We start from the raw sequence: 12045 nt of genomic DNA on the forward strand, positions 1-12045 counted from the left end.
CATGCATTACTAGAATATCTCAACAGACTTTTTCCTTCTTTTTTTTCTTTCTTTTGTTAGAAAATCAAAAGATTCTTTCACAACACAAATTTTTGAATACACACAAGAATTGTATTTTCAGGTTATGCATATATCTCAAGAGTCGTATGGTCGTCTTACATGTTTTGTTTCTTATATTTACCGATGTGGAGAGAGAGAGAGACTACCAAGAATTTGACCAGAGAAAATCAAACTTATTCGGACTAATCAAAATAAGTGATCCGTAAAAACAAAAACCGTTATAATTATCTATATTGAATCTTACAAAAACCAAAATCTGAATCTAAGATGAACCAATTTTTATTCTAGACTCATCGTATCTACCATTAAATTTAATTTTAGTTTGATCACTATATTTTTCTATATCGATTACTTTAATTAAATCTTACCATGAAAAACCAAATTGAGTATCCTAAAGCACAGTAGAGAAATATCGAAAACCCTCTTAATAATCGGGTATCGTCAGACTACTATATTCCCACCATTCCATGGCATACAAAGAGTACAGACATGGACTTCGTTTTATTATTAACGACCGAGCAAACTAAGAGAAAACGAATCCAGACCGAATCCATGTCAAAATCAAATGGAGAACTTGTCACGTAAATTAACTCAGAAACTGAGACTTATCTCCACCAAGACTTCGACTGTACAAAAGATGAAGAAGATACCAACGATCAAATGGTTTACTTCTCTGCATATGTGTTTGAAACCTGTTCTTCATCTCCGGTGCTTGTTTTCAGGATGTGGTCCGAGTTAGCCTCAAGTGTGTCTTCTTCACTCGGCGGTACAAGTTGCCAGAACATTCCTAGATACTTGTCCCATTCCTCTACAATCATTGCTCCTTTGCTGCTACCCGTTTTCTCCTATCATAATAGAGCGATTCATGAGATGATTTCAGATGATTTGTATCCGTGAAGAGACGGGAAAGAGAGAGAGAATTAGTTAGTTACCGAATGAGCTTGGATCAGGCTCTTAAGCTGTGTTTGTCCCACTGGTGAAGTCACTCTTTGGATCTTCACTATCTCCTTGTTCACCTGTTCATTGCGTTTATTTCAATGTTTCACAAACTTTAGAGAAAATATTTTCGAGATCTATTAGCAGACTTTGTAATGTTAAACCTTAGGGAGGAGTGTATTGTCCTCGTCAAGGATATATGCCAATCCACCTGTCATCCCGGCCGCTACATTTCTACCAACTCTGCAGTTTCAGAGAGAAACGATTATGACATATCACATACGGCGTTTAAGACATTATTAAGTTCTTGGTTCTGGTTTCGGGCTCAAGGCCGAGAAAATGAGGCGTTACTTACTTCCCAAGTACAACGACACAACCACCAGTCATATATTCACAGCAATGATCTCCAGTGCCTTCAACTACAGCTTGAGCTACAGAGTTTCTAACCGCAAATCTCTCTCCTGCTTTGCCTCTGACAAATAAGAAACCACCAGTTGCACCATACAGACAAGTGTTTCCTACGATAGTTGCGTCTTCAGGACGAAAACCAGTCGATTCCACTGGCAATATCACAACTTCACCTCCGGCCATTCCCTTGTGAGGTAAAAGTGTATATTATGAGACCAATATTCCAAAATATTGTCGAAAGAAAACATTGAATTTGAGACACACCTTTCCCACATAGTCGTTGGCTTCACCCACAAGACGTATATTCATTCCAGGAGTTAGGAAACATGCAAAAGATTGGCCAGCACTTCCGGTGAACCTATAGGGGTACATAGTGGATCGTGAAAGTTTAAAACATGCATATCTCATTATATATCTATTCAAAAATTGGATAGTATTTTCTTACGTTAGGTTCAGTTGTCCAGCAAAACCTGTGTCTCCGTATTTCTTCGCAATCACCCCAGCAATCCGACCGCCAACAGCGCGGTCCACATTGTATATACTCATGGTTTTGTGAACTGTTTTTTCATTCTCAATTGCATCCATTATCTGGGAAGCAACCAAAAAGTAAGTATTAGAGTATTCTTTCATATGTAGAAGAATAATTTACTCTACATACATACAGTAAAACCTCTTTCTTTTAAAGTCTAGGCTCTTCAAAAGTAAAAGCACTCATAAACAACTTAACAAGGTTGCTTTCAGATTTGTGCATAAGCTACATCATAAAATGTTTAGTTCAAGAGTCAACAAGTAAGAAACTATGCGTTACCTCTGGATCCTGAAGTAGAGTATCATCAAGAACAGGACCATTTGAGTGAACCTCCTGCTTCCTAATGGAAGTACTGCTTCGTTTTGGCAGCCCAGCAGACTGAGAATTTTGAAGAAAAAATAAGATTTACACCAGTATAAGTTGCAGGTAGGTGCATGCACGATAAAAACAATAAATACAGTTCTTGACTTACAGATAGAAGATAACTGAGGTCAAGATGAGTTTTTACGAGAGAGATATCCCTAGGCTTTAGCAGATCTGTCCGCCCAATTATATCGTCCAATTTTTCATATCCCAACTGAGCTAGTATGCCCCTCACCTATGAAATTTAGATGAAATATTAGGTGCTAAAACCAATAAAAATTATATATAAGTGAAATTTTCTCGAAGATTACCTCCTCTGCAATATATAAGAAGAAATTGACAAGATCACCGGGAAGACCAGGGAAACGTGCACGCAGTTCCTCTCTCTGTAACCGAAATTAGGAAAATCTTAGCAGAAATTGGTTATCAATTGGAAAAATATATATTAACAGCTAAAAAGAGAGTCCAAATTACCTGACTGGCAACACCAACGGGGCAGTTATTAGTGTGGCAAATACGAGCCATAATACACCCTGTGGCAATCATGGCCAGAGTACCAAATCCATACTCATCAGCGCCCATAGCTGCAGCTATCAACACATCAACACCACTCTTGAACCCACCATCAACCCTGATAATGACTCTTTCCCTAAGTCCATTTCCAATAAGAGTCTGCAAAAGATTGAATCTTAGCCATTAATAGACATCAAGGAGTTAATAAGAGACTACACAGAAAAAATGAAGCTGATAAACATGGCAAACCAAAATGAAAAAAAACAAATTCTCACTATGAAGGTATATATACCTTCTGGGTTTCAGCTAGTCCAAGTTCCCACGGGCCACCAGCATGCTTTATGGAACTTATAGGGCTGGCTCCAGTTCCACCATCATACCCTGATATCTGTAAACAAAGAAGCAAATCCATAATTGTACACCTATGTTTCTGTAACTCAAAGACACAATTGAACATATACATAAAATTTGAAAAATGGAATAAGGATCGTTAATAGATAAACTAGAAGAGGCGTGGAAGTGGTCCTTGAAGCCAAGTTTATACTGATTATATATCTTGTCATAGAATTGCATGTCTTATTAGCTAAGATGTTGAATAAAGAATTGCATAATCTGAAGACTAATATATACGATTCTCTAATATCAAATTTCTCACAAACTCTGAAGTGCATACCTGTATGATATCAGCATTAGCCTTCGCTACTCCTGAGGCAACTGTTCCTATTCCAGCTTCTGATACAAGCTTGACTGACACTTTAGCCTTGGGGTTGACCTGATTATTAAAATTTGTTCAGAGGGAGCCCTGACTCGAAAAGTTGGTAAGAAACTTGCAGTCAAAGAAAAATACCTGATGGAGATCAAAGATCAACTGTGCCAGATCCTCTATGGAGTAAATATCATGATGTGGGGGTGGGGAAATAAGCGGAACTCCTGGTTTAGAATTTCTGAGTCTAGCAATATATGCGCTAACTTTTTTCCCAGGAAGTTGGCCACCTTCACCAGGCTTCGCTCCTTGAGCAACTTTGATTTCCAACTGGTCCGCATTAACCAAAAACGTCGGGGTGACACCAAAACGTCCTGAAGCAACCTATGAGAACACAAAAGGTCATTTTGATGTTTGAGAAACATTAGACTGAGTATACATAGACTGTACACATGAAAATATGAAATGTCCACTAGTCTAGTTGACTTCCGCTACCTGCTTAATAGCACTTGTTGCTGTATCCCCATTTCGAAGACCTTTAAGATGCGGCAGTGTTGAAGAATATCCATCAACAACATCTGTAAGCGGCTTCCAGCGGATCGGATCCTAGAAAGATAAGACGATGAATTTTTAGCTACTATGGTGGTAAATTCTGCATTCTGAAGTTAAACAAAATCTGAACTAGACAATGAGTATTACCTCGCCTCCTTCACCTGAATTGGATTTTCCGCCTAATCTGTTCATTGCAATAGCAATTGTCTCATGAGTTTCTCTTGAGATTGCTCCAAGAGACATGCCACCTGTACAAAACCGTTCCACAATACAGGAAGCAGGCTCAACCTTCCCAACCGGGATAGGCTTACGGTCACTTTTGAACTCAAGAAGATCGCGGAAAACCTACAGCAAGAATGTACAGAAATAATATTCACTTGTTCCAAAGAACAGACAATCAGATATGAAGATGAGATTATTGCACATACCGTAATAGGACGGTTGGATAAATGTTGCTGATAGACTGCATAGGCTGTCTCACTCTTTTCGCGGACAGCTTTATGAAGTAATTTAGACATTTCTGGGTTGTTTCCGTGATATTCGCCTTTCAAATAACAAAACATACTAAATCAAAGATAATACTAGAAAGCTTCATGGGATAACGAACGGTAGCAATTCAATCCAGTTAAGAGACAGATAAATAGAAAGGTGCGTCTGTGCATGTGCAACCTTGTTATGTAATTTATATACACTTCATAAGCTCTATCTAACTTGACATAGTTGTGCATATATAAAAAGGAAGCAGGAGGGTATGCATTTGGGCATAGACATGCAAGCTCATAACTAAAACATTTCCAGTCCAGAAAAGTACCTCCAGGCCTAAATTGAATGAAACCAAAGTTCTCTAGCCGTTTGGCTGTATCCTCAGAAAATGCCCTCACCCAGAAAGTTAACGTCTCCCTAGCCAGCTGAAAAATATAGGAGAAATTAGGAACTAGATGCTATTTTTGTAACAGAAACAACTTTAAATTGGGCAAAAATATAATATGAATATGAGAAGCATTGAACAGTAGACGAGATCTCAGTCTTTTATAAGAACCTTCAACATGAATAAACTCAATACTTCATAAGTATTCACAAACAATTTAGGGAGAAGAGTACAGTTCCTGCCTTCAGAGTTTCCCATTGAACTATATGTAACTCCACTCTAGCTCTGATAATTATATTTCTCAGCAACAGTTTAGCTATTCATCTGTTAAAACTAGTCGTTTATTTAAAACTAAAGCAACATCAAGAGAGAAAAAGAAAAAGAATACCATGCATAAAAGCCTATTACAGAAGCCAAAAAATTGTGTGCATATATTAGTATAGTGTTATAGATGAAATAGCATCTAAACTGAGGTCCAGAACCTAAACATCTAAGAGGGATTAAGTTGATATCGGAAAATAATACTCCAGTAACATATATGTACTCAAACAAGGCAACTCATCGAATATCTTAGTATAAAAAGGTTTAGGGTATGCTGACCTCATCCAAAGTTAATCCACCAATTTGAGATGCACTACCACGGAACGAGAATTCAACAACCTCATTCCCCAATCCATAAATCTCAAATATTTGTGCTCCACAATAACTGAAAAGAAAGAGCTCAGGTGTTAACAGATACAGTGATAAGGTCAAAAAACGAAATAGATGGTTCAGAAACTGAACCTAGAGAATAACGAGATGCCCATCTTAGAGAGAACCTTGAGAAGACCAGTGTTAACAGCCTGTGGTAGCAATTTAAAGAATCTTAGGATACCTTTCTTCCAATACTTATAAAGACGGTTGCGGTATTACAACAGGGAAAGATTACAATCAATTTGGCAAACAATATCCGCATGCAAGAAAGAGATCGAACGGCTTATCACCACTCGAATTTTTTTTCTGTCAATAGTTGGAAGTTGTCTGACCTTACGATAATTCTTTTGAGCCTGTTCCATAGTTACAGTAGGCATTTTTCCGTTTCTCATCATGTTCACGGTCTTGTTGCTCAGACGCCACTGTCTACATGTCTCCAGTGCTAGGTACGGGCATATAGCACTGAAAATGGTTATAGACATAGCTCCGTATCATTATCAATAGTGTTATCAACAGTTGAGGAAAGCACTCTCAACTCATCAGTCAACTTAAAATTAAGAATACAAGCGTATTATAAACTACGTAAGAGTAAACATGAGTGTATTATAGATAATGCTAGCATTTGGCATAAAAGACTGAAAGAGAGAATAAACAATGTAAGGAAGGACTCCACGTGACTTGCTTTTGTACGTAAAGAAATAGGGTGAAAGATTCAATGAAAAAGAAAAGTAGAAACCTTGCTCCATATCCAATCAAACAGGCAAAGTGATGCGTACTAAAGCACTGAGCTGTATCTGCAATTATCGAAGCTGACATCCGAAGACCATTCTGAATCAGATGTTGGTGAACAGCACCGATAGCCAACAGCATTGGAATTGCAGGTCGAGTTGGTTCCTGAAAAAGGGATAGGCTGCTGATTTAGGAATGGACAGTGAAGTTACAAATAAAAGATAGCTAGAGAAGAAAATAGCACCCAAGTACGACCCTGATAATGAGCTTCAGTTTAACGAAAAACTTGTAATAACTGAAGGAAACTGGATAGCAGAGCAGCATACAAAGACTAACAGCGAGAATACATAACAGAACACTGCTCTACGGATGCCAACAATAGCAGTTCACTAAAAAAAAATCATCAATGCAACCAGAAATATGGAATTTGTAAGTTCTCATTATAACTTTCTTTCCCTCAGCAGTTCCAATTTTGGCATGAACAAAAACAAAATGCTGCTAGTTCAGCAAGAAAGCCTAGAGCATAGCTATTAGTAGACCAAAACTTAAATGTAAAAGGAGGGCACTGTAAGAGGTGATAATCATACATTTACATATCATACATCTAAATTCACTATTGAACGCATACACTTGGAAAATTGTATGTACCGGATTATCAGATCTGTCTGAGAGAACAAGCACTTGGGAACCATTGCGAACCGCTTCATCTGCAGCTTCACAGAGTTTTAGAAGACCCTTCTTTAAAGATCCTTCAATTCCTCTATGAATGTCAAAAAATGTGGGCAAGACTTGAGATTTTAACTGTGGATCGCTGAGCAAACCCTCAAGCTCCCGTTCATTTAGTACAGGACCAGACAAAACGACCTGCTCATGAAATCACAAGTCTTGACAAATATGAAATCTCGCAAAAGCCAAATATTTCTAAGGCAGTACAAAATCAAAAATTTAGGCACTCTGACCTGTGAAACATTCTGAGGCCCAACCTCCAATATATTTCCACGCTTTCCAATATTAACTTCGAGTGACATGACCAATCCTTCTCGAAGAGGATCAATAGCTGGATTTGTAACCTGCAAGTAGACCATGTGAAGAACAACAAAGGGAAGGAGCATTACAAGGACAGTTCAATAATCTACCAAGACAAATCATGCATTTCGTTAACCTAGATCAGACGAAACAACCAATTCAAATGCCCTCTTATGAAATGTACAAACCTGAGCAAACCGCTGCTTGAAATAATCATAAAGCATATGCGGCTTTTGAGACAATACTGCCACTGGAGTATCATCCCCCATGCAAAACGTAGGTTCTTTTCCTTGTGCAGCCATCGACTCAATTACCATTTGAACATCTTCACTCGAGTAGCCAAACGCCCTAGTTCCTCATAGTCAGATATATCATGAATAGCCAAAATTAGTGTCTAATTCGTCACAATGCAAATCATCGAATTCTGCTGGTGAAAGCCACTGATGAATTTTGTAAAAATCAACTTCACAACAGATGTTACTAAGAGTTAAGAAAAGATCAGTGCTCTGATTTTAGATAAATCACCACAGCAGATGATGGGAGCATAGAACAGACAAAACAGAAAGGCTTACTGTTGGTGTCTTAAGGTCTCGTCAGTCTCCATGATTGCTGACGAAAGAAAACTAGAAGGCCTCAGGTTTCGCAAGTTTTCACTAACCCACTTTCCATATGGGTTATATGATGCAACCCGCTTCTTTACGTCTGTGTTTTCATATACCTGAACTCACATATTAATAATGAGATACAAAATAAAAAAAAGCACGAGTGTTAACAAATAATGAGAACAATTAAACCGTGATCTGGTGCACCAACCTGTCCACTCTCTAAGTCAACAGATATCATCATGCCAGGTCCTAGACGACCCTTCATGGTGACTTTTGATTCATCCATTGGAAGAACTCCGACCTGTATAAAGGCATGACTTAGCAACTCTTCTGCAGCCGAGATATAAAAATATTGGTGACAGAGCCCCTGTTTATTAAAACCCATCCTCTACTTGCTTAGCAAAGTATTAACTCGGTTTCCTAGAAATCTGTATACAATGAAAATTTTTGGTTTCCTTGAGGGGATTGTAAACACTCCTAGATGTCAGTCTAAATGGTCACTAAGAAACTATCTTATACTGGTCATCGTATCTCAAAAATCAGTTGGAATAACTATTCCAAAACAGAAAAACGAAAAAACTTCCAAAGTGATTAAACAAATTGGTTTTCTGACCTGTCAGGACCTCAACTTTCAAGCATAAGCCAAATGATCTGCTGGCAATCATTACCACCATGCTTAGATGATAAAGAGCACGTACATAGAGTAAAAGACAAAACGCACCTCAGAGGCTACATAAACAACATTATCACTTGTTCGCCAATATCTAGCAGGTCGAAGTCCATTACGGTCAAGGCAAGCTCCAACAGTCTTTCCATCACTGCGCGAAACAAGACAAGATGAATAAGTTTTGGAATGTGAAAGCAAAAGAAAGAAATGCGACAGAACTTCTAGCTAGACTAGCTACCACTTTGAGCGACAAATTAACTTCAGGGTCATTTGCTCTCCAGTAGTCCACAATTGTGGATACCACCAATAAAAGAGCAGGAAAGATCTGAGTGATCAGCACTTACAAGCCTTCTAGAACAGTTGTAAGTAGACATTATTCTTAGTTAAGAAAACTGTTGAGGAATAAGGGCAGCAAAGAGCTTAAATCTTGCATACATGACTAAATTTCCAAGGGCAAGAAACCTCCAGGCAACTAACCTGAACAATACCAAAGCAGGTCCATCCCAGGGCTCCATCTGTCCCTTGTAATAATCATAAAAGTCTACAGCCTGCAATTGAAAAGCAGATAAGAAGCAATTGCAGTTGCAACTATCCATAAAGACCAAAAGAGCAAACACAAATCAATACCTCAGGGTATTTAATCATTAAAGTCGGGTGATTTTTATACGCCTCTGGGACAAGAATCATAAGAGATTCCTCTGGAGTCCGGCCACTTCTTATCAATAGCTGCACAATTTCAATAATATAAATACATTGAATCTTGCAGCAATAAAAAAAAAAGTCTATAACCTAGGCCTTGTGGTTATTCTGAAGAGTGCATAAATGTATGTACTTGCAAAATGAGTTCCTATTTTCATGAAATGCTCGTTTAATATCAGAGAACATTATTTTTTGGTCAATAGTTAGACAAGTTTTAGATATGCAGAATATTGCTTAGTTCCAAACGCAAACAACACTTTCGACGCTCCTTCTTCTTTCCTCCAGAAGGGGATATTACAAAGGGAATCACAAGAGTCAAACAGAAGTTTGGAGGTTAGATGACTCATACCTCTGCTGCACTGTCAAGGTTAGCGGAGTCCGAAGCCTTTGGATTGCTAATTGGACGGATATCATTTTCACGTCCATGCCAGACAGGTGATCTTAGAGATGCTTCTCGTGATGTCATCCAGTTTAGGTTCCCCTGCAAAACTTGTTCGGTTTCAGTGACGAGGACCTAGCTTAGTCTTAGATCCAGCAAAGCAATTGACCAGAAGAGAAACATAACCTGTATGGTATTGATCTCCCCATTGTGTCCAAGAAACCTCATGGGTTGAGCAAGATGCCATCTGGGACTGGTATTTGTGCTAAATCTTCTATGATAGATGGCAAAAGCAGATTTATATAGATCATTTTGAAGGTCGGGGTAAAATAACCCAAGAACTTCTGACCGAAGCATTCCCTTGTAAACAATGGTCTGATTGGACAAGGAGCTAAAGTAGAGCTCAGAGGCCCAACTTTCAGAAGCAACTGCTCTTTCAATCAGCTTCCTGCAAAGGTAAAGTTCTCGTTCAACGTCGTCTACTTTATCGTCTTTGACAATTCTAACAAAGACCTGTTCGGTGTTTGGCATTGTCTGTTTTGCATTATGACCCACAATGGACGGTTCTACCGGAACATCTCTCCATCCAAGCACTTCCAGGCCCTCTTTCTCAAAAATACTTGTAATCACTGGAGATAAATTTTAAACATGATTTAGCAAAGGAAGATATTACATGTTAAACATAGAAAAAAAAAACATAGCTTGGAGTGGATACCAGAGCTGCAATTTCACAATCAATATGCATAATACAACTATAATATGTTCACCTTTCTTAGCTTCTTTCCTAATGTTTTCATCTCTCGGTAGGAACAGCATTCCAACACCCGTATGCGTCTTATCGAAAGAAGCCATTCCTTGCTTCACAGCCCATTCGTTAAACAGATCCCAGGGAATAGAAGTCATCAAACCAGAACCATCACCCGAAGTATTATCAGAACCACAACCTCCCCTGTGTTCCATACAACCAAGTGCTATAAGGGCATCATTTACAATATTATGTGTAGCCTTATTCTCCAAGTTCGCGATAAACCCAACACCACATGCTCCCCTTTCTGATATTATATCTTCCAAGTATGCCACCTGCGACGATGCAATTAAAACAAAATTAAAAACCCAGCGAAAAATCATATCAAACGTCCGTAACTAAACCTATTGCAAGTTTCCAAGTTCAAGACTCGAACAAAAGTTTCGTATACCCAAAAAGTCAAAACCAAAAACCTAAATCAACAGCACATGAATATGCAAGTATCGCCCAGAACTACGATTACCTCAGGTTTCAGATCAGAAAACGAAGCCGATGAATCACCAGCGGACCGGTCAGAATTAAGGATCGCTTTAACCGACAACGGAGACCTAAGGGAGGACTTCAGCAGTGGACTGTAGCCGCGAAACCCGGAGAGTTCGTTACGCCGTTTACTCCCTTTGGAAACACAGTAGGATCCGACGAAGTCAACAGAGAAGAGAGCCTTAGTAGGACTTAATTTAGCGGAGGAGAGAAGCCGGGAAAGAGAAGACGAAGCTCCGGCGGCGCCGGGAGACTGTAGCGCCATGGGTTAAAGCTCCTAAGATGACGAAAACAAACGCCGCGAGCCGATCGGGTTTCGAACTCACTACTTACTCTTTCTCTCCGTGCGACTGTTGCCGTTTTTTTTTTCAAAAAAGTCAATACAGAAGCAAAGATTTATCCCCTGCGGTGGAGTGTACGGAACACCGGAATCGCTGAGAAAAATCCAAAACGGTGGTTGTTGTTTCAGATCACGGCACGAGAGAGTGATCAGTGAGAGAGAGAGCTCGACGACTACGCAGGGGACTCGAATCGCCGTCGCTGTTTTGGTTGTTGTTGTTATTGTAAAAGGTGATGGACTGATCTCTTCTCTTGTTTTTTTTATTAGCTTTCAAACGCGATCGCGTCTTTAAAAGAATTAGCGGTGCGTTTTGGTGACGCATGTGTGTGTGCCTTTACAGATACCAGAACGATTAAATGAATAATTAATATGTAAACAGTATAAAATTAATGGCAAGTGCTTGGTTTAATTCAAACAATACGTAATCACATATTTGTAAAACCTAAATTATTTAAGCGTTTAAACAGTCGTTAATGTAATTGTATACTATATAGTTTATGCTATGGGGACAAATGGGGCAGAAGAAAACAAGAGATGATTCTCTTCAAGTTTTCTTGACAGAAAACGACAACAACAGCAATAGTTAGAACTTGGGAAACAATTATTGGAATCTTTTTACTTCTTATTTCTTTATTGAAGAATACAAAAGATATCAATATATCATCATCACATACGTAACTTACATTGCCC

General features: G+C 38.8%; 1 protein-coding gene across 1 annotated transcript; it reads right to left on the bottom strand.

Annotated features, from left to right (window-relative positions):
- LOC104785266 (ferredoxin-dependent glutamate synthase 2, chloroplastic) lies at positions 463 to 11605 on the bottom strand. Its single transcript, XM_010510443.2, has 33 exons — positions 10999 to 11605; positions 10498 to 10810; positions 9917 to 10359; positions 9701 to 9832; positions 9280 to 9378; positions 9130 to 9200; positions 8707 to 8803; positions 8194 to 8286; positions 7953 to 8098; positions 7569 to 7728; positions 7314 to 7424; positions 7003 to 7218; positions 6362 to 6519; positions 5958 to 6087; positions 5716 to 5774; positions 5533 to 5638; positions 4876 to 4972; positions 4493 to 4608; positions 4212 to 4409; positions 4008 to 4118; positions 3657 to 3896; positions 3483 to 3581; positions 3102 to 3197; positions 2771 to 2968; positions 2608 to 2682; positions 2406 to 2531; positions 2213 to 2311; positions 1850 to 1992; positions 1669 to 1762; positions 1352 to 1590; positions 1161 to 1239; positions 993 to 1076; positions 463 to 905 (listed from the first exon to the last, which is right to left on the bottom strand). The coding sequence occupies exons 1-33, from the start codon at positions 11278 to 11280 to the stop codon at positions 726 to 728; spliced, it is 4890 nt and encodes a 1629-aa protein (XP_010508745.1). The 5' UTR covers positions 11281 to 11605; the 3' UTR covers positions 463 to 725.

This window comes from Camelina sativa, chromosome 5 (assembly GCF_000633955.1).
Source record: "Camelina sativa cultivar DH55 chromosome 5, Cs, whole genome shotgun sequence".
In the NCBI taxonomy this organism is placed as follows: Eukaryota; Viridiplantae; Streptophyta; class Magnoliopsida; order Brassicales; family Brassicaceae; genus Camelina; species Camelina sativa.